This window comes from Loxodonta africana, chromosome 19 (genome assembly GCF_030014295.1).
Source record: "Loxodonta africana isolate mLoxAfr1 chromosome 19, mLoxAfr1.hap2, whole genome shotgun sequence".
In the NCBI taxonomy this organism is placed as follows: domain Eukaryota; kingdom Metazoa; phylum Chordata; class Mammalia; order Proboscidea; family Elephantidae; genus Loxodonta; species Loxodonta africana.
Genome location: NC_087360.1, coordinates 34,563,187 through 34,585,744, shown reverse-complemented (window position 1 = coordinate 34,585,744; position 22,558 = coordinate 34,563,187). Strand labels below are relative to the sequence as shown.

The 22,558-nt window shown below is 57.5% G+C and overlaps 2 protein-coding genes across 2 annotated transcripts in view; both read right to left on the bottom strand.

Moving 5' to 3' along the window:
• Nucleotides 1-6,772: 6,772 nt before the first annotated feature.
• Nucleotides 6,773-9,783, bottom strand: SLC25A1 (solute carrier family 25 member 1). The gene is made up of 9 exons (XM_003422292.4): nucleotides 9,600-9,783; nucleotides 9,263-9,370; nucleotides 9,078-9,177; nucleotides 8,861-8,999; nucleotides 8,378-8,462; nucleotides 8,163-8,267; nucleotides 7,845-7,960; nucleotides 7,677-7,750; nucleotides 6,773-7,496 (listed from the first exon to the last, which is right to left on the bottom strand). Exons 1-9 carry the CDS (start codon nucleotides 9,700-9,702, stop codon nucleotides 7,382-7,384), a joined length of 945 nt encoding a protein of 314 aa, XP_003422340.1. The 5' UTR covers nucleotides 9,703-9,783; the 3' UTR covers nucleotides 6,773-7,381.
• A 968-nt stretch (nucleotides 9,784-10,751) lies between these two features.
• CLTCL1 (clathrin heavy chain like 1) overlaps nucleotides 10,752-22,558 on the bottom strand; it is a gene marked incomplete at its 5' end in the record, with an annotated part of 157,252 nt that continues 145,445 nt past the window's right edge. The window contains 6 exon segments of the mRNA XM_064271932.1: nucleotides 10,752-10,864; nucleotides 11,566-11,641; nucleotides 14,781-15,049; nucleotides 15,276-15,298; nucleotides 16,843-16,859; nucleotides 19,375-19,401. Coding sequence (XP_064128002.1) covers nucleotides 10,752-10,864; nucleotides 11,566-11,641; nucleotides 14,781-15,049; nucleotides 15,276-15,298; nucleotides 16,843-16,859; nucleotides 19,375-19,401 — 525 coding nt within the window.

Sequence of the window (22,558 nt, the reverse complement as noted above, 5' to 3'; positions counted from 1 at the left end):
CAACTGCTCCATCTGGTTTCTCCTTCCTCACCCTCCTGCTGCCCTGGCATGCACCCAGTCTGCCCACCTCTGGTCTGGGCCCACATTCCCCTGCCTGGGAGCTCTGTGCTCCTTTCCTCCCAAATCTCAGTCCCCAGTCTCAGTGTCGCCTCCGCACAGGGGCCTTCCCTGGTCACTCCACTGCTCTCTGCCAGCCCCTCACCTCTTCTCCCCCTGCACACCTCCCTAGACAATCCCAGGTTCCTGCTGCCATCACTCCAGTTTCCTGGCTGCTTCCAAGACTGGCCAGTGCCAAGAGAGAGGGGCAGACAAGATGACAGGGCCTGGAGGGGCCCGTAAGGCGCTGCGGGAAGACTGAGGGCCACAGAAGAATGCATCAGCGGGGGTCTGAACAAACCCTCGACCGGGAAACAGAGTACCGGGCGCAGGGTCGGGCTCAGCGCGGGCTGGGGGTTCGGTCCCGCAGGGGCGGACCGAGGCTGGGCAGTGGTGCGGCGTGTCCCGCAGCCTGTGCTGCGGCAGAGCCCGAGGAGCTTCAGGCCTAGCGCAGGCGGGAGGGGTTCCCGCGCAGCTCTTGGCTGGGGAAGGTGGTGCCGGCCTGGGGACTGCCCCTCCCCCCTCTGGCGGGCCAGGCTATCAGTAGCCACTGATTGCTTTCTTTCATCCCGGGCCTTTCACTGCAGCTACAGCCGCTAATGCAGCCTTTATCACAGAATTAGGGGATCTGGAGCCGGCGCACAAAGGCGTCCTCGAGAGCGGCCACAGACACCAATCGGCCGATCTCGGGCAGGTCGGCCGAGGCGAGCGCCGGGGATTAGGGCGTCGGCCCGCGGCCTGATAGCATCAGCGCGGCCGGGCGGGAGCCTCGGGCTGAAGAAGCCGGTTTAGCGGTCCGCGTCGCAGATTCTGAAGCCATTAGGGGGATTAACACCCGGCTAATCTTTTTTTTTTTTTTAAATCTGCTTTGGCCGCACAATTGTCTGGACGGCGCGCGCGGGTGCCGGGTGCCTCGTGGGAGTGATCGCCAGCGGCGGCGTCCAGGCCAGGTGTGCACTCAGTGTTCCTGCTGTTAACCGGGGAGGGAGGAATGCGCGCCAGTGAGACCGGCCAGCCCAGCCTGACGGAGGTCATGGCGAAACCGGTGTGCGTAGCTGGCCTTCGGAAGCACAGGGACAAACGCCCTGCACCCCCAGCAAATATTCTTCACACCTGCCTTCTGGTTCACTTTGCTCTTCATTCCCTGCGCCTGGAACACTCTCCCCTTTTCCTGGCCAGCCCCTCCTCATCTTCAGGGGCCCATTCTGTCCCAGGCTGAAGGAAGACCCTCACCCCACCTCCTGGCCAGAGGAGCAGAGGGGGTTGGGTGGGGGAGCAATTGTCTCCGGTTCCAAGTCCAAGTGGGCGCCAGACGAGGCTGTCCGGCGAAGCACCGCCCCAGCTATCTCCATCCCCTGTCGACGTGGCCTGCGGGAGAGGTGGAGTGGTGCGCAAATTTAGAGATTGTCCCCGGGCGCTGTTCACTTCCCTATGCCTCTGCTCTTGCCAGTGCCTTGATCACCCAGCTCTGGCCTGGGTGTCAGCCTCCTCATTAAGCTTGGGTTCTTTAGCTAGGCACCCACCCCTCCCCATTCTGCTGGGCCAGGAAGCAAGCAGGTCTCAGACCCACGGTGCGGATGGAGACCAGTGAAAGGCCACAGCTGCAGACCATCTTTGCCTTGGGGTCTCTTCCAGGGTATGGGCCCAGACCCTGGGGTGTGGGTTTGTTGATCAACTCACTGATAGGGCTGATGTGATACCACTTGCTGCCTCCCCCGCCCCTGAGCTAGTTTCCTGAGCCCCCTTTGTCACCTCTTATCTTCAGCGCCTTCTCACAAGGTGGGGCAGGATGGGGCTGGGTGGACCTGGGGTGCCATAGGTCATAGATAGGTCCTGAGACCTGCCTGGGATTTCCCACTTGAGAAATAGGGCTGGTCAAGACAAGGAAGGGCCCAGCCAGGAGCACCCAGTGTCTGCAGACTGTGCTCACTACTGCCCTCTGCAGTGACAACCCCCTCCTCCACTCCTCCTCCTGGGTTGCTATTGAATACACCCCCCCCAATTTAGAGATGTCCCAGCACCACAGGATTTCCCTGGCCTCCTCCTCTAGGGGCATGTGGCAAGGCCAAAAAAGTGCCTTACATGAGACCAGGGACAGCAACAGGTAGCTGGACCAGAACTGGCCTGCCTGGGGTAGGGGTGTGACAGAGGGCCCTCCCACTCTGTCTCCTTGCCCTGACCCTATCTTTCTTTCCACGGCTGAGACTGATGACACTGGGACAGATATAGGGGGAAGAAAAGACAATCTGAAAGCCTTCCTTCCTTCATTTAGCAGTGATCAAGAGGCTCCCAGCCCAGGCCATGTGGAAAAGACACGGGCGGAAGCCACAGGCCCAGGCTCTGTCTTCTGGGAGTTTGGATATGGGAATACAGGAATACAGCCAGTTGAGAGGAATACCTCCCCCATCTGCACGTGGGTCAGATTGGTCCTGAAGGGCAGTGCGAATTACAGGGTAACGGTAGAGAGTGGGCAATAGTTTTCCAGGAAGGGAAACAGTGTTCCAGGGAGAGGGAGGTGAGACAGAGCACTGTGGGAGAAATCCGGCCTGCGAGGGGGTGAGGGGAAGGTGCCGGGGAGTGGCCCCTCAGGCTGGGGTGGCAGGAGGGGGCCCTTGGCAGTCTCCAGCGTGGGGCAGCCGGTGGTCGGGGCAGGTCTGGACAAGGAGGCGCCATTGGTCACCCAGGGAGGGTGACGACGGTGGTTGAGTCGGCCAAGGGTAGAGTGTTAGGGGGTGCCGCGGGCGAGGTCAGGGCACTCGCCTTGCAATCCGAGGACCAGGGGCTTGTGGCAGTGACCGCGAGGGGCCCTAGACACCGGGCCACTAGGACAGAGAGCTGAGGCCGCGGCGGCGAGGACAGCTGGGCCAGAGCACCGCGCTCCGGGGACTTCACAGCCCCGGGCGAAGGGCTGCCACATGGCGGGTTGGGGGCGGGTACACGTATCGGAAGCCGGCCGGCCGCGCTCCCGTGACGCCATCAGCGCGCGCCGCCCCAACTCCCGGGCATGCGTTCCGGCCTGGCGGTCACTACTCCAAACCCAGGTTCTCCCGCTTGTCTCGGCCCAGCCACTCCTCCTTTGCTTCGGCCATCTGGATCGCCTGTCCCCGAGGCCGGAACAACCGATTTATCCTTCAAAAATGGGCCCCGGGAGACCCCCATCTCTGGACTCCAGGCACCCACCCCAGGGCGCAAACGAGTGACCATGAGCTCCATCCCTTACCAGAGGCGACCATCCCCATCGCTCTGGCCGGCACACCTCACCCGGAACCTGGTCAGACTCGCAAGATAACCCCCCAGATCACGATCGCGGGCATTTTGTTTACGTTCCCCCCATTACAGCTCTGGGGCGCCTCCCGGGCCCCGAGAGGAGGAGGCTCGGCAGGGTATCCGCACGGGGTGGGGGTGGGCCTCCGGGAGTGCTCCTCTGCGTGAAGAGCTTCAGACGCCCTAGCCCGTCTGCTGAAGGACACTGCTGAGGTCCCGTAGCTTCATGAGACAGTGCTTTTCCGCTTGTCAGGTGTTGGGTTGCTTTGGGAGCAACCGCACTTGGGCATTTGAGCAGAACTTGGGGGCAGAGAGGGGGTGAGATGATTTGTCCTTTGAGGTCGTTTCAGGAGATGACACCCCTGTGGCCACGTGGCGCCTCTGAGGTAAGGTCAGGCCATGGGAGGAGTAAGTGGCCAGTGGGTGGGGCCAGCCAGGTGAAGGGGACAAATGTGAAGACAGCTTGATCGGGTCTTGTTGGGAGGGTCTGGGTCAGGGCCTGGTCTAACCTGAGCAGAGGGGAGGCTGCTGAGGGGGAGGGGTACTTGCCCGGTGGATGTCGGAGGAGAAGAGCTACAGGGCCACACCAGGGGCCATCATGTTTTTTGAGGGTCACCAACATTGTTGGCTTAGGCCATATTTATGCACGGTCCTGAGTGTTCTCTTCAACCCTGCCATCATCTGTTCAGGCCACTTCTGTGCCCTCCACTGTGCCACTTTGTCCAGCCCAGGTCTCTGGGTGGACAGCACAAGCCACATTTCCACATTGTCTGGTGCATCACACCCCTTCCATCATTGGCCAGGCCCATGTTTTCTCTGTTCCCACGTCTCGAGGAGACCTGCAACTCCTCCGACTTCCTACTCTGTGCTCCTTACATAAGACCCTTGTCCATGAAGTCTGTGAAGACACTTAGGAAATAAAGTCAGAGAGGAACACAGATCCTCATCTGAGGACTGAGGAACACAACCTGAAAATCAGAATTCTCTTTGCTGGCTAAAAGTCCTATTTGTCAGGACGGACTGGCTTTGTTTGGGTACTAAGCTCTGATCAGAATTCATCTGCCCAAGGGACATGGAAAAACCCAAGGTCACCTGTGCAGCCAGGGGCAGAGGAGGGGTTCAAGGAGGTCCCAGGTTGGGAGACCAGAGGGCAGCTGCCTGGAGGGACCTCAGCCCAGGGAGGGCAGGACACCTGTCCTCAGCTCCACAGTAGGAGCACCCGGCTGGAGGTGAGCCAAGCCCTGCCCCGGGAGCAGCCACTGCCTCTGCTCCTCTGCCCTCCTCTCTGAGGCTATTGTCTCTCCCATGCACAGAGCCCTATGACAATCCCAGGCCTGTGTGGAGTTGGCTGTGGCCTTGGGCAGCACCTCTTCTGGAAGCTCAAGCTGCGTTGGGCCTCCATAATCTGGAGTCCGCATATGCTTCCCTCAGCCCACATCCCTCCTTTGATGTATAGATCTAGCTGCCTCCAAGGGTCTTCCTCACACTGGCCTGCACACCCAGGATGGTGGGGGAGGTGGGATTGTGAAGGTCGAGTTCAGGGGACACCCAGGGGTCTGTTCTGCCTGCTGGTTTGCTCAAAGACCCACCCACAGCTCTATGACCGCCTGCCCCACCACCGCACACGCAGGCAGTAGATCCAGCACCAGTGGTCCCATGTCTGCACTGGTCCCCTGCCATTGACCTTCCTGCAACCTTCCAGGCCTTGGTTAGATGCCATCTGGCTCCCTCTGGGCCTTCCCAGCTCTCTTCCCTCAGTCATGCTGCCTTCCCAGAGCCTGGGGCATCTCAAGTTCCTCCCTTCCCTCCCCTCAGGGAACTTGGGAAAATGGACTGCTATGTAGACTGGGGCTGGGGGGGCGGTGGGAGGGGGCGAGGGGCAGGGGTGCTCCTCGGTGCTTACAGCTCCAGGTGCATGACACAGCTCAATCAGCACTTACGGTTAGGATGGGCCACCAGGGTGGGCATGTACCAGGGCCATCCTCCGCCCTGCTGTAAGCACAGGGCAACCTTGGCCCCTCCTCCCCGTGAAGGGGGTCTGGGACAGGTCTCTGGGGCGCACCTGCCCTCAATGCAGAGGCACTGTGTTCCCTCAGGGCCCAGCTGTTAGCCTTTACCAGCTCGAGGAACTGCCTGGAACACTGGACATTGCAAACAACCTCCCACAACCCAAAGCAAAAAGCTAATACATAGGAGGACACTATGAGCTAAGCATTGTCCTAAATCCTTGGCAGGATCACGTCATTTATCCTCTTGACCCAATGAGGGGGGCTCTCTTATCCCCCTATCCTACAGATGAGAAATAGGTTAGGTGACTTGCCCAAGGTCACACAGCGTGAGATGGCACACCCAGGTTAACATGGCTCCAGCCTCAGTGGCCGACACTGAGGACCAGCTGCCTATCACCTGTTGTCCACCCCACAGCTTGAGGCCCTGAACCGGCTGCCCCGGGTGGTGAACAGTTCTGGCACCCCTTCTCAATGTGGCCCAGCTTTGCTGTCTGGCCCTTCCATGTCTACTGCAGCCGGGGCCAGGAGCGTCCTGAGAGCATGAAGCAGCCAGCAGGCCTGCCCCACAGGAGCACCCAAAGGCCCTATCCCCAGATTTTCCCCATTTTGTAGCAGTCCAAGTGACAATCGCTCCTGGGAGCAGTGTTATGGGTGGAGGAGGCGTGGCCCTTCCCAAAAGTGAAGTTATTCCTCATCTGAGCCAAGCTCTCTTGCCAGTCACTTAGACATGAAGATGCCTGTCCTCACAGTCAGAACCCTTGTGCTGTAACCCTGGCTCTGCCATGACTTGGGGTGGGGAGGAGGGGCCCTGGCCACAGGGACCCACCAGCTTGGCTCTGCACCTGGGCCTGGTCCCTGGGAGGCTCCAGCTGGGGGTCCACCTTCTCTGAGGTTCAGGGGTACAGGCCTGGCTCCCTCCTGCCTCAAGGCAGCTGATGTCCAGCCTGGGTGAAGGAACAAGGGCTGACTCAGAGCCTCTGGGAGCCAGAAGCTGAACACTCCCACACTGCACTGGCTGGATATCAAAGCCTCAGCATGTCCGCCTCTCCTGTACCCAGCAGTCCTTCACAGAGCATGAAGGGAGTTAAGGAGGTGGCTATACAGTAGGCTGAGAGTCAACCCCACCCCCTTGGCTTTACCCCACGAAATGAACATCCTGGGCCAGTCCTCACTGATCACTCGGTGCTGCCTGCCAGGCACCTCCTGGCCTCGTACCCAACAGGTCACACGGAGAGCCAGGCAGAGCCCAGATCCTCCTTGGCCTGAGAATCTCTTGGAACTGATGCTGTGGCAGCAGCTGTCCTCCCCAGTACCCCACCCCCCTACCTTGTTGTCCTCAGGGAACAATGCCTGTCACTGCCCACCTACAGATGTGCCCACACAGGAAAGCAGGGACAGGAAGCTGAAACAGAATCCGCTTTATTTTGCCTTGGGAGGGTGGTCCTGAGAGTGGCAGGTGCCACCCTGTCCTGGGCAGAGGAAGGGCCCGAAGGCCGGTTAAGGCCAGTGGCAGAAGCAGGGGGGACGCAGCCCCTGGAATGCGGTGAGACCAGGCCAAGGCCCGGAGGCAGCTGTGGTAGGCTGGGGCAGGGTGCCCTTACCACTCGCGGTGGAAGGCATCGGACTGGGACCAGGCCATGGCTACAGGGGCCACAGACCCAGGCCACGTGGGCACCCTGGGATGCAGGACACAGGGTCACACAACACTGAACACAAGACACAGGCACACAGCTCAGGAGCAAGCTCATGGGACTTGTGGGCAGATTCACAGGCCACAGGAATACCCAAGCCATGGCCTGACTAGACACAGTAGCAGTGTCACACAGACCGCAGAGCACACACAACGCTATGGGACACATGGACTCAAGAGCCACGGGGACAGACACAGGCCAGATCACAGGCCACAGAGCTCGAAGGACGCAGGGAGAGGCCTTTTGGCACGCTGCACTGGAATTACGTGAGATGTGTGGGCTGGTTTGGAGGCACTCGGGGTCCCTATGCAGGTGCCAGGCTCAGTCAGTCTTCCACACTTTGTTAAGCAGCTTTACCACTTCATCATAGATGACAAACACAATAGCCACATCCAGGCAGACCCGGCCCAGGCGGGGGACAGTGCCCTTGTAAAACCTGGGAAAGACATACGGTGGGCAAAGAAGGAAGGTGGTCATGAGAAGAGTGTTCCTGCAGGAAGGGGAAAAGAACTGAAGGAAAGAGTCCCCAGGGTGTGAGGCAGGCCCGGGCTATGAGGTGATGTCCACGTAGAAGGCCAGGGAGGGGTGGGGACAACAGCCCTCCCTTGTCACTCACGCCTTGAGCCCCTCATTTCTTAGGATCTGCAGGCCACAGTCCCAGGTGTTCCGGTATTTGTGAGCCTCCAGGCCCTGCCAGATACAAGGATGCAAGCACTGCTTGGTGGCCAGCCCTCCACTTGGTCCCCTCCCCCTGTGGACACTCTTCATCTGCTCCCCGCTCCACCTGCATCCGAGTCTTGATCACATCCAGTGGAGTATTCCCGAAGACACTGGCAGCACCTGCGATGGCTCCAAAGACCCCAGTGACCAGTGGGTTCATTGGCTTGTTGGGATTGTCTCCTGGGTGGCAGTGGGGGTTGCAGTCAAGGGGTGATGGAGAACAAGTGGGTCAGAGCTCTGAGGGGTGGCAGAGCAGAGTCGGGAGGAGCCTGGGCCAAGGCCTATGAAGGTGGGGGCGCAATGGAGTGTGGGGCCCTGGCTGGGGGGCCCACAGGGAATAGGTGCAGTCTTGAGTGTCTGGGGGTTGAAGTGACAGACGCACCTTGGTACCAGTTGCGCAGAGAGGTCATGACGAAGAAGCGGATGGCCTGGTTGGAGCCCTGCTTCAGCACTGTGGCTGTGAGGCCCTGATATGTGCCCTTTAGCCCTAGGGCAGGAACAGAGACGGGGTTACGTTAGTGCCCCCCAACCAAGAGTGGGGTGACTGCAGCCTCCTCCAGCCAGGGAGAGGTCCCTGGCCCTCCATGACTGGCTCACCTTGCTCCCGCACAATCTCCCTGACCCCATGGAAGAATCCTTTGTACTTGGGTTTGGGGGAGGTCTGGTCATGGATGAACTTCACCTGAGAAGGAAGCAAAGGCGCTGGTCCTGAGATCACCAAGAGCTGCCCCTGGCCACCAGCTGGCAGGCAACCTGGCCCCTTGAGCCTAACGTCAGGCCAGGGTTGGATTCAGCTTTTCGCCTGAAGACAGCACTGTCCTGTTACTATAGGACACAGAACAGATTAAGAACCCAGACCGAGAAGAGGCCCACCTTGCTAAGGAATCTACTACCACTTTTGCAGGTTTCAGCAGCAAACACGTGTTACCTTACGTTACCTGTGTGCAAAATTAGTTTTTAGAAACCTTTAAGTCTTCCACTTGCCTACAAACCTTTCAAGCGCACAGAGCAGCTCCTCCTTCATCTCCTGCCCCAGCGTCCCCCTGCAGTCCCCAGCCCAGCACTGCGACCACTCCCCACCTTGATGGTTTCCATGGGGCACACGACCACCACGGCCTCAGCCACCCCGGCGCCTAGGCCGCACAGCAGCCCGCGCGTGCTGTCCAGCCGTCCCTGGGAGTCGCGCATATGGTTGCTGAGGAATTCGAACATGCCGAACCTGGGAGAGAGAACGGGATGTAAGGTGGCCACAGTCGAGGCGGCGGCCCCCTCCCACGTTGCCCAGACTCGGCCTCACCTGACCGCCGCCTTGGGGATGGAACCATAGAGCAGAGAGCTAAGACCACGGTAAAGGCCCAGGACGCCATGGTTGCGGACCGTCTGGTGTACGCAGTCCCCTGGGGGAGGAGCGGGTGGTCAGCGCCCCTCGCTGCGCTGCGCTGCACCGCCAGGCCCCGCCGCGCCCGCCGCGCCCCTCCTCACCGATTCCCCGGTACCGCGGAGGATGTGAACGCTCATCTAGCTGCAGCTGCGTCTTCACATACTCAGTGGGGAACGTGATGCAGATTTCGATGCCGCCAGCCAGGCCGCCTGCGGGGACCAGGTCCTGAGACCCGCCGCCGCGCTGCGCCTCACCCGCCCAGGACTTCGCCCCTCACCGGCCCGTGCTCTAAAGGCTCCGCAAAGCGGCCCGACCTCCTTGGCTCAGAGCCGCAACCCCGCCCGGCCGCCCGCCCGACCCGGAAGTGGGGCGGGGCCTCGCGTGGCTAGCCCACCCGGAAGCAAGGGCGGCCGGAGCGGGCCGGGGTCTGCGGCCCACCTGCTAGGATCGCCTTCCCTGGGTGCGTCAGCTTGGCCTTTCCGGGCGCGGGCGCGGCAGCCGCCAGGATGCTGGGGTTCCGTGAGATGGGGGGCACCGCCATGGCGAACGAGGAGGCAGGGCACCCGGGCGGCCTCGGGTCCGAGCCCCCGGCGTTCGGCTTTCCGTCCGGGGCGGCGGCTGCAGCAGCGGCAGGGAGTTATGGTCCGGGGGGCGGGGCAGCGCGTCGGCTCCCGGGTCTCCGCCCCGCGTGGCCCGAGCCGGGCCCCGCCCCCGTCCCGCCCCGTGCCGGCAGGGAAACTGAGGCCAGGGCGGGGCCCGGGCGGGACCGCGGCGCAGCCAATGATCGCGCCTGGGCCCCCAGAGAACCGAGAGCGCGGGGCGGAGCGGGGCAGGCGCAGTAGGTCAAAGTGCAGCTTCGGTATCGCGCTAGAAACCTCGGGCTCTGTGCGACAGGAACCCTTTAGAGCAGCGACACCGCCCCTGGTCCGATCGGGAGAGGAGTAGACCCTCCCCCAGAACACGTGGGGTTAACCCATGCCTGCTAATGAAGGTCTGGCCTTGGGGAGACATCAAGGCATCGCAGGTAGCACTCAGAGCTCCGTGCAGAAAGCGTGGTCCGGGAGAGACCTGAGCAGGAGCAGCACACCCCTCCAGATCCCAGCACATCTTTTAATGGGCTGCCTGCTTGCGTCTCCTCTCGCTCCCAAGACCCCCGGCAAGCACCGAGCACACACATAGCAAATTCGCCTTGATAAACTGCTTTTTAATATTCATGACCCACAGGAGGCACACGGCCGTTTTACAGCCCGGTATCTCCATACAGTAAGTGTTCTTGTAGGGTCTGCAAAATGGCCTGGAGAGGGGTAGCTCTGCCCTGGATGAGGGTGAAGAGGGTACCCGTCCCACAAATGTCAGAGAATTCTTGCAGACAAGGCTCTCCCAGACGCTGGTCTTCCTGGGAAGTTAGTGCCTGGCCTGGCCTCCCCAGGCTCTGGTCCTGGCTCAGAGGCTGCAATCCTTCCGCCTCAGCAAAATAACAATTCCAGGTGTCCCCGCCTCCCATGGAGGGGTCCTCTGCACTTTTAGCGTGGACACACTCCTTGCAGAGGTTAATAACTCGGTAGAGGGGGTGTGGCGACTGAGAGCCCTCTATGCATTGAAGCTGAACAGGGGAAGGTGGGCGAAGGAAGGCTGGAGCAGCGGCCCGCCCACAGGCGAAGCCAGCAGGGGCGGGGTCTGCAGCTGGCTCACAGCATTAGCTGCTGGCCGGAAAGGGGGAGCAGGAGGTGAGCAGAGCTGTGGGCTGCTCTTGGCTGACCCAGACCAGTCAGGGGCCCAAGGGCCAGGGTCCAGACCAGCCCTGACCCGGGACAGCAGGTGCCTGGAGGCAAGGAGGGGGTGCAGCTGTTCTGGGGCAGGCTATGGGACACTTACTGAGCTCAATCAGCTCACTCATGCCCATCAAAATCTTAAGAAAATCAGATGACATTGGTGGTGGGTGGGCACATGGAACACAGGGAAGACACGTGGCAGAGGAGACTCAAGGCCAGGCTCACATGCTGCATGCTCATGACACCCCTGATGCATGTTGCATCGGTCCCCTCAGCGCAGTCTAAGAGCCAAACAGCAGCTCTATAGAGTGGGCCCCACCAAACCCATCTACTCAAGAGCCAGGCCCTCCAAGGTCTGTGCAAAGCCCTCCTCCCAGAACAGGCCAGCCACAGCCTTGCTGCCTGGGGACCAGCTGGTAGGGACACAGCAGCAGCTCACCACTGGGCAGGTGCCAGGCACAAGAGCAGGCAGGCGAGTCCTCAAAAAGGCAGGTGCCCCGGAGCAGAGAGGACACAAGGCTGTGCCTCTCACACATCCTGGCTACACTTAACCTTCTCCACACCTGGCAGCCAGAGAGGGCCTTCCCGCCCCTACCCTGTCCAACCCCATCTCTCCAGAGGGTGCCACCTACCCAACACAAGAGCAGTGGACTCCACCACATGCTGCTCCTGCAGATGTAGACTCTCTGAGACCTCTAGTTTGTCCACCTGCAACATAGGTGGGAGCCCCTGATTACCACCCAGACAGCACTAAGCTGTTGTCCTGTGCCATCCTTCAACCAGGCCTCCAGGTGAGTGGCAAGGACACAAAGGCCCTCTAGGAGAGCTGGAAGCTGACGGTGTTCATGCTGGACAGCCAGTGGAGGTGGCACCAGGCCCACTGGACCAGGCTGGCTTCCGGCTGTACCTGGAGTGACCACCTGATCCCCATGCCACACTCCCATGATGCACATTTTTTTTGTAAGAGAAAATACTGATTTTAACTAAACAATAAGATAAACTCTAGGTGTCCATCTAAAAATCAGCAAAACCGTTGAGATACGTCACCATTTTCCCCCATACTTGTTACATGGCTCTAGTTACAAAAAAAAGTTTGCGAAAATGTCAAACATAAAACGGATGTATGATTGAATGCAGGGAGGCTGAGATGGAGCAGGACGGGGCTTGAAGTCCCCCAGCCATGAAGCCAGCCCAAGTTTTCAAGTGGGCATGTGGCTGCTGGTGCAACGCAGCAGTGGCTAATGACCACAGGCTGTGAGGATGCCTGACTCGTGGCGTCACCACCGCTTACTGACCTGTGAGCTTGGGCAGCGTGCAGGACACTGCCAAGGAAACATGGTGCTTCCTCCTCCGAACTCTAGCCAGCCAGTCCCAGAGCCCAGGCTGCCTGCCCTTCCTCATCGGCACAGGAACCACTGGTCCTCAGAACACTGGGAACTTGATACCTGGACTACTACACCTGGTGGAGAGAAGGCACATCTAGGGATAGGGGAGGTGGCCTCAGCAGGCCTCTGTGCACACTCAGGTGCTGGTGCAGATGCATGGGCAGAGGGAGCAGAGAGTGCAGAGGAGCCACCACATCTGGGGTCACCATGCCAGCAGGGCTACAGCAATTGTGAGTCTAGTCCTGTGCCCTTGCATGAGCTCGGGCCTAGGGGCGACCAGCAGAAAGCCCTGCTGCCACCCAGAGCCCTGCCGCCTCCCGCTTGCTAGTGGACAGGCCTGAAGCCTCATTGAATCCTTTCACATCCCCTCCCCTCCTGGGGAGCTGGCTGAGACCAGATAGCTACATCTGACCCACAGCTGCCATTTTTGCCCAGGCTTGCGGTAGCCCCAGGGCCAAGGTCTATGCTGTTTCCACTCTCCCTCCCCTTGGAGGGCCCTGGCAGAGGGTGGGTCTCTCCGCAGGACAGCCCAATAGCTCCCAGACAAGTCAGGAGGCTGATGGGCAGGTTCTTCAGTCAGGAACAGGCTGTGACCTTCCTGCCTGGGACCCCATTCTCACAATGTTGCTGTGCTGTCCGCTGGGCCCTGGCCCCAACCAAGAACACCCCATACCTGGTGGGGACCCCCCATCATAACAGGCATTGTGTCTGGGCCTTGCAGAGAAAGAGTGGGACAAAGCCAAGGCAGATCCATGAAGATCCAGACCAAGGAGCTGAAATCCAAGCAGACTGTCTGGCCTTGGGTTAGGTGTGTGGTCACAGCTTGGACCGAGATGACAGGGTGGCTGCTGAACTCCATCACTCACGACAGAGGAAGTGTGCCCCCTCCAGTTCCCGGGGTCCCCTTGGGGTCCAGCCCCCTGCAGCAACGAGGCCTCGGAGGCCTCGGAGGTCTGAGCTCTCTATGTTAACCCACGGGCCTTGATGACCAGAGATTCACGTCCCACTCAGGCAGGGTCTCAGGAAGGACAGGGTGCTTTGGGGTGCAGACACTATGCGGCAGGGAGTAGGTGAGAAGTAGCACCCCACAGGCAAGAGCTGTTCCCTGGGACTACCCGCAAAATGCCAACAGACAGCTCCTCCAGGGAGTTGCCGTTAGTGGCAGTTCAGAGTCTGGGACCCTAGTAAACCAGCCAGTCAGTGTCCCCTGGTGGCCTGCACAGCTCAGGCCACATGGACAAGGCTGCCTTTCTTGCCACCATCCCCACACTGGCCAGGACATTACAGTGAGATGTGCTGTGCAGGTCCCTCCTTTCCTGCAGTTGAACCAGTGGCTTCAGAGTGGCCCTTGTCAGGTGCTGGGGGGCAGCTCCCCGGAAGCTCTGCAGCCAGCAGGCAGCACGAGCCCCTCTGGGCATTAGCTAATCATGCCAGAGCCCACCGCTGTCTGTCTCTCTGCAGTTCCCACATGCTCCAGGAGGCCCCCCTCCATCCACCATGAAATGCAGCCTCACTAGGAGAGGCTTCGTGGTGCAGCCAGAGTCTCCATCCAGCCTGGAGATGCCCAGGTGTGTGACTGGATCTGTAGGCAGGCACTGCTAAGAGGTGCCCTTCGGCAGTGTCAGAAACACTGGGTGACGCAAGTCTATGGACAGCAGCTAAAACTAGTCCTAGACAGGGCCTCCCAGGGTTTTAATATACAAGGAGAGTTTTTAAATCAGACTGTCACCTCATTAAATAGAAGAAGCTGGAGTGGGACACTTAGGAAGCCAAGTGACACCTGAGTGTCCGAAGCTGACATGCCGAGAGAGGAGCATGACCTGGTTGGAGAATACGGGTTTGAACCCCACTCCCCTGCTAGTCTTGGGTCCGAACCCCAGTGTCTGCAGCTGTATGGGGGGATGACTTCACCTACCTCTCAGGTGATAAAAGGACTTGATACCTGTGTTAACATTTCTACTGAGTGCTTGGAAAAGGGGGCTATCCCCAACAGGCATGCCAGCAGCCACCCCTCTGGATGTCCCCGGAGGCACAGCTGCAGGAGGCAGCTGGGGCACACAGAGGCCCCCAGGATCTCTGACAGAGGAGCTTGCTGTGCCCGGGGGGCTCTGCGTGGGCACTGGCAGTGCCAGCTGTCGCCTCGCTGGCTCTCACCCAGCGCCCTCCTTGCTCTGTGGCATTGTGCACTCTGCCATAATGCCTGAGGCAGGGTCAGCAGGAACATCACTTATCTGGGCAGTGCTTAGTTCTGATACCTCCCATGATGGTTTTCTAGAGCAGGGGAACTGGGCAGAAAACCACCTGTGCCTGAAAGGAAGAACTCATTCCCAAAGGCAGCCACTGACGGCTGGCCACCCTACGCTGGCCTCTGGGAAGGTCTGAGGCCAGAGTCAGCACCAGGGAAGGGAACCTTGTGAGGTGAGAAGGGAACAGCCGTGGCCACCCAGGGGCCAGGCACTCGCTTTGTTAAGACACTCCCTCATCAGCTGGATGAAGTAGGGCATGGCACAATCCATGAGGCTGTGCCTCCAGGCCAGCTGCAGCACCACATCTGGGTGAAGCAGGTCGTAGGAGGTGAAGAACATGGCCGTGAAGCACTCCCACTGGCTCTCTTCCAGGGACCACTGCAGCAGCTTCTTGGCTAGCTCGGCGTCCTGGCACTCTGCAGCATGCTGCATGGTGTCCTGCCAAGCACACACACAGCTGGGGCCCAGCCTGCATAGGCCAGACCCTCTGCTACCTGAGGCGAGCTTCTAGGACCAGGAACCTACAGGCAGCTGGGCAGGCCAGCAGGGGATGAGCCAGACTCCAGGTGGAGGCCCTGCCACTCTCCAGCAGAGCGAGTCTGGACACACAGCAGAGCCCTGTTTTGCAACTCAGCTGACCTCTGATGAGACGGAGGTACTGCATCCACTAGGGCCATGGAAAGGAGAACTGCAGCTGTCAGAGGGGGGCACTGAGCGATTCTGGCAGCCAGTCCCTGCAGAGCCTGCTGACCTGCCCAGAGTACACTGGCCTCAGCACCAGCGAACCCCGGGGCTGCTCTGGGGCAGGCAGTGAGGGGTGTCAGGAATGGTGCTAGTAGTGCTTGCTGGGAGGCCTGATGTCCCCATGCTCAGGCCTCCTTCAGAGACCGACTCAACCAGGGATACAGCTAGTGTTCAAGCAATAGTCATGTGCCTTCTCTTCTGCTATAAAGAATTCCCTCACAAGCCTCTAATCACCATTTCATACTTGTAGATTTCTTTGTAACATGATATAAAAAATTACACCCACGTAGTTAATACTTGTTAGTATATTAGTAATTTCTATACCCATTCTCTATTTTCTAGCCACAATGGTGAGAGTTAAATGACATAAGCAGTGAACATGCAGCCTAGCTCCTTTCATCCCCATGACAGCCTCTGGACAGGTACTGCTACTATTCCCTTTTAGAGATGAGGCTGAGGCACACAGAATGAGTCTCTTGCTCAAGGTTGCTCAACTAAGAGGCAAAGCTGGTCTCAAACACAATGTGGTCACACACTAACCATGAAGCTACTCTTGACAACTGTGGAAGGTGCTAAAGCAGCAGTAGCCACATTGGCTGTCACCAGTGGTAACGGGTACTTGGGTCTGTAGGAAGCTGGCACCGTGTGCCCATTGCCAACTGAAGCTCACATTCTATTCTCGAGACCCCTGGATACACTCAGTCATCAATCCCACACCCTGACCCAACGCCCCGAAGCCAGCTCCGTTTTCCCTCATTGACCATCATCCTCAGAGAATCTTCTCAACCACCTGCTTGCTGCTCATTCCAGACTGCAGCCTCATCCCCATGCTATTCCTATAAAGGCACCAGGCCTCTTTTTTTTTTTTTTTTGGCCAAAGTCAGCTGAGACTCAGTGACACCTCCAAGATGCCTTTAGATCACCATGTCCCTGGAGTTCTGACATCCTCATGGTCACCGTCATCTTTGACCTATGTGAAGCATGGCCAGGTGGGCCTCCTGTACTCCTTCCCTCCACAGCCCTCCTGGACTGTTTCACCAACTCTCTCAGCTCCAACTGCCATCACCAGAAAACGTGTTTCCTGAGCTCTTGTGGTCCAGGTAGACCCATGAATCCCACTGCCTGCTGGCTGTCTACTAGAGGACTCTCAGGTATGAGCTTCCACAGGTACATATCCCATGTCCCCTCCCTCTACAGCCTGAAACCCATCTTGCGTCTAAGATTCTTCCCACCTGTCTACTTCTCATCACCACCCTCAGGTCATCTCTCTGTTCCTATCCTATCTCGGTATCCACCTTTTCTCCTAAACTACTGCTATATCTAATGGGGCCGCCACGCCAGTGCACCCATGCTTCCAGGATGATGACCAAACTCCTTGTTCTCTGGACCGCCCTCCTTATGCCCATCTGCTCTCTACTCTCCCGAGGGCTGGGTCCTCTCACTTGTCCATATCTATGTGTGGGCTTCTAAGCCCTTTTTACACCACCTGGCCCTCAACTGCCTTTATCCTGACACCTTCCAACGCTCAACCCACAGATACCACCTCAGGTACTACCTGGCTAGTGCTCCCTCAGCATCCCAGCTTCCTCTCACAGGTACAATGACCTTGGCTCACCTGTCTTGCCAAAAAGAGTACTCACACCTCAAGGTGTTCAAGCTGAATGAATGCAAATCCTGAGAGCTGTACCTGCTGTAAATCAGACTGTCACCTCATTAAATAGATCCACTTCTTTGCTCTAGAAAACATTTTCTGTGTGGCTCCATGACTGACCGAGGCGTCACTGATGCTACTCACTATTCTACTGGCTGGTATGTTGTGATTTGGCCACATGCTCTCAGGAAGACATTACCTGGTGCCATTGAGTTGATTCTCATAGCCACCCTACAGAACAGAGTAAAACTGCCCATAGGGTTTCCAATCTTTACGGAGGCCACTGCCACATCTTTCTTCCACAGAGCGGCTGGTGGGTTCGAACCACTGACCTTTCAGTGAGCAGCCAAAAGCTTAACCACTGCGCCACCAGGGCTGCTTAGGAAAACATTTTCAGGAAAGCATTAGGTGGTCTCAATTCTGGCCCCAGGGCAAGGTTTTTCAATCTTGGCACTCCTAATACTTGGGGCCAGATCATTCCTTGTGCTCGGGGGCTATCTGGACTGTACGGTGGTTTAGCAGCACCCTGGTCTCTGTCTACCAGATGTAGCACCACACCCCTAGCAGTGACAATGAAAAATGTCTCCAGAGAAATGCAAAATGTCCCCTGGGAGGCATAGTTGCCCCTGGTTGAGAACCACTGCTCTAGGGGAAAATATGCTCAACAAGTTTATACCTATGGTTTTGTTCTTCCAAGTGTTTTTCTTGGCACACTTGGCTGTAAGCGGGCTGACTGGTACAGAGAGGACAGACTGCCTGAGAGGTGAGGGAGTGTGATTCCCCTGCATGCGTGCCTGCGTCATGTGGTTAAGACACTGATGTGTGCTGCCTCTGGGATAAGCGTGTCATGGTACCGCAGGGCGCTGTCATTGCCAGCAGGATGTTGGCTGTTCCTCTGGTGTGTCTGAGCCCTGCTGCCACCGCCCAGCAGCAATCCCTAGAGCACCTTGGTGTGAGGTCTTGGAGCTCTACAGCTTTTCTTCTCAGTTCCCTCTGCAAGAGCCCCGTCAGCACACCAGGGAGGACCAGGAGCCCTGTCACTAAGGGCTAGGAGATGTCAGTTAATAGTCTGAAAACTGGAGGTGGCAACATGGTGCAAAGCTCGATATGAGCCAGTGTCAAGGGTCACTGCCTCGATGGAGTCCGAGCCAAAAGCCACAGCCCACGTGTTATGGGAAGAGCCTTGGGAGCACAGGGGGACAATGCTTAGGCACATTCCAGGTCACACTGATGACCTGCTGACCTCCTGGGCTCTGGGCACATGCAGCCACTGAAGTCAGCTCAGGGCATAATGTATTACAAAAATGGCCCTCAACTCAACTTTACTCCACCAGGTAGGAAGTTTCGGCCAACCAGAGTGACGGCGGTACCTTCAGGATCCTAGCAATTCCTCAAGGCAGCCCAACTAGATCAGCAGGATACGAGAGTAGTGCTCAATCAGCTCTCACTGGCAGACACAAATATTTTGAACATGATTTTAATTTAGTTTTTTAATTCCCAAAATCCTGATATGAAGTAAACAAGTGCCACGAAGTGGGCGCTACCACACTGTGTTTAAAAAAAAAAAAAATCTGTTGCCATCGGGGCAATTCTGACTCAGCGACTCTGTGTTTAGGTAAAGTTAAATTCACAAATAACTGATGAGAAGAGAATCAACCGATGAGAAGACAATCAACTCACAGGCGGCTGCATAGCTCAACCTCCAGTGTCACTTGAACAATAGAGCCTGTCACGGCTGACCCTTCGGAGGACTGAAGTGCCCACACTGCTGACACCCCCCATCTTGGCTTTCCTTTCATCCTCAGTACTTGCCATCTGACACACTGCACCTTTCACTCACTGCCCCCCATGGGGCTCTCAGAGGCAGGGTTTGTGTACCTCTCCCCAGCACCAACCATGTCTGACACAGGGTCAGTTCTAGACAGGCGGCTGCTGTGTAAATAAATGAGGTGAAACAAGCCGGAACGAACCCCATGATACCAAACACTACACACGCTTTTATCCAGGCGAGACCCCCAGCCTGCCTGGAGCCTGGCGTCAGTGCTCAGGCTGTGGGGAAGCCTGATGGGCTGCCCCACGGTGTGGCTAGGACAGCAGGCCCTATATCTGTGGGGAAGCCTGCTGCCCAGGTGTCAAAGTCTGGCCAAGTTGCTCGAGTCTGTCTCTTGGCACTTCCCCAAGTGCTTTTCCGTCACGCTCTGCTTTTAACATTATTCAGCAACTTGCTGCCTGGGAGGGCACAGAAGTCCAAGGCCTGTACCCAGCTCTGAGATTTGGCGGAAACAAGGTAGTTCCTGTCCTCCAGAAGGGCAACGATCAGCATGTCTGTGGGCATGTGCAGTGATGCCAGATGTGTGCAAAGGGCATGAGGCAAGAGCCATGCTGCAGGGAGTGGGTGGGCACAGAGGGGGGAACCCTCCAGCAATGTTGGGTTGAGGTGACCTGGCAGCACTGTGTGGCCCAGTGACGTTTCCAGTACCAGCCACAGCCCCCGCTGTCTCCTGCTCACCCCGCTCCCCACTCCTGGACCTAGACATGCCCTCCATTGTTCTTTCTCTCTTAAACTCTAGTACTCATGATCGCCACAGACTCTGACCTCTACAGGCGTGAAGACCCTAGTACCAGCCCTCATCAATGCAGAGCAGGGCAGTGGTGTGGCTGTATTACAGAGCAACCCCTGCCCTGGGCTGGCCTGGGGTGGGTTGTGCATCCAAACTCTGCAGTGGTCATTCTTCAAGGCTGGACCTTTGTTCAGCGATAGTGGGGGCTTGGGATCACAGGGGGCCTCAAGCACTTAAGAAGCAGAATTGATGCAGCAGCCACATGCCAGCAAGGGGGCCTCAAGCACTTAAGAAGCAGAATTGATGCAGCAGCCACATGCCAGCAAGGCTGTTGGAACATAGCATGGTGATCAAGAGCATGGAGGCAGGTACTCAAGTTCACCAGTGCCACCTGTGAGTAGGGCCAACTGTGTCAATTCACCTGCCCTCTGCCCTGACTGCCTCTCAGAGATGCCAGCAATAGACTTCACAGGTTACTGTGGGAGTGAGATGAGGACATGTAAAAGGGCAGTGCCCATCTTGTCATGGCTCCCTGTGAATGTGTGTGCAACCGTGGAAAGGCCCCCCTGGACACAGCCATGAATGCATGTGTGACTGTGGAAAGGCCCCTTTTCTCTCTGGAGGCAGCCTCCCTTTTGGGCCAATACAGAGTTGGCAGAGTGGCTGTGGCAGCCACTGAGCTGTGCAGCAAATGGCCCTGGCTGTCCTCCCCCGGCACATGGTGTGCTGTCAGCATGGCCAATGAAGCATGATGAGAAGTGCTGTGTGTCCCCCAGGTGTAAGGCTTAACTTGCCATGCTCCTTTCCTTCTGCTGTGGCATCTGTGAAGACGGACGAGAACTCACGGCTCAGCTCTTTGGTACTCAGGGACCACAATGAACAGGTCCCATACTGGGTGCATGCCTTTGCTGGGGTAAGCTGTGGGGACCTGGGCTGATCTGTCACTCCCAGTGGGTCTCGGGAGCCCTGAGGGGGCCATCTGTGCTCCTGTCCAGGGAGCACCGGCCCTGGGCAGTAGCTCCTCTGAGCTGTGGCGGGAGCAGCACAGGCAGGCTGCTTGATGATATGCCAGGTCCTCACGTGTGGTTAATGACGACGCCACCATGAAGCCCATCCAAGCATATTGTGCCAATTATCTCCACAGAGCCCCAAAGCCCTGAGGGACAGGACAGTACCCCTGCTTTATAGAGGAGAAAACGTAGGTTCAAAGAGTTTGCATGCACTCAGGGACGACCAGGCAATGAGCTTTGAACTCAGGACTCCTGGACTCTTCGCTAAGGCGTCCCACGACTTGTAAGAAGCACCTACTGTGTGCCAAGCATCTGCTGTAGATCACTCAGTAAGCAGGACACATTATGCCCACTTCACAGATGGGAAAGTTGATGTCCAAACAACAACCCCCTTCTCAAAGTCACAGAGGCAGCGATGGCTGAACCAGGATGCAAATCCTACTGTCTCAGCGAGACTCCTGCTCAGCCCTCCACCACCTGCTTGGGGCAGGCTGACACCAAAGTCCCTCTTGTGTGCCCAGAATGCAGACCGAATATCACCCCCTCTGACTGTCACCTGGCCACTGGACCACCACACCAGCTAGCATCCTCCTGCCATGGCTGAGAAGGACATCTCTACTGTCCACCCTGCCTTCACGAAGGAGGGGGTGGCTCCTGCTGACAGGAGTTTTCTTCCACATAACAGATAGTACCAGAAGCATAGCTAATATCACACCAAGAATAGGACTGGCCGTCGACGCTGCAGTTGGCACTGAGGCTCTTTCTGGCTCTCTGTGGAAGGCCAGGCTGTCAGCAGCCGTTAGATGCCCACGTGACCAGAGCCTCACCACCCACCCATCATCAGACTTAAGGCACTGACGACTGGACGATGCTCTGTCATTTTATGAACCGCTAAGAAATAAAAAGTGCTGCCAAGTAAACCATGACATGCCACAAATTTTAAAACACAGCCTGACATCAGAAAGGTTAGCATGTGAAAAGACTGCATCTAGACTTGCTGGACCCGACACATACGCAGCCAGGTCAACCTGTGACTGTTGCCCTCCACTAGTGACCTGCGGAACTCACCAGGTTGAGGCCTTCCAGCAACTGTGCACTGACCTCACACACCATGCTGAGAAGCATGTGTACCCTCCGAGGCCCTCCTGCTTATGGCCCCGAGCTCAACCTGGGCCAGCTGTCCTTTAACAGTCTCCAGTTGAGGCAGCCAAAAAAATGATAGATGGTGCCAGGTTTTGGTGCAAGCATCAAGCAAGACTTCATGATCTGGCTTGTGTGATCTCTGAGTCAGGTCAACCTTGGGTCCTCCCTCTTTGTTCAGCTCTGTGTACAGGGTGCAGGTCCTGGCCAGCAATCCACCCTGCCAGCATGTTTGCCCCCAGCAGCTGCATGTGGAGCAAAAGTCACATAAGAGAGATGATGACTCACTGCCATGTGGGTCTACTGTGCCGTTCACAGCCGCTACTGAGATGAGGGCCCATTGTGCATGACAGGACAGCAATATAATCAGGATGTTATCTTCACTAGCAGGTATCAAGGGAGACATCTGTGAACACTGGGGCAAAATGAGGACACACAATCACAAAGGACCCGGGACTAGTGGTCAGGAATGTCACGGCCTTTACCCATTATTCTGCATACAGATCTGAACAGAGACGGAGGACCCAAGGTTGACCCCACTCAGAGACCACACAAACCAAATCACAAGTCTTGCTTGGTGCTTACATCAAAACCTGGCACCATCTAACATTTTTCTGGCTGCTGGTAGAGCAATTCAGGATCTGGTTTAGTCCAACGTGACTACAGGAGGACAACACCTCCTTGGGAGGGGAGGGTTTCAGAGGCCCGCACACCTGCTCTGTGCTCACCCGTCCACCCTGCAGGTGTTTACTGTACAGCCATGAAGTGCCTGCACTCTTCTAGGGCTGGCGTTTTCATGGGAGAGATGTGAAGAGAAAACATCAAATGGTGAAAGGAAATATGAGAAAAAGTAAAACAGGAAATGGAAGGGCAGAAAGCATCTGAGGT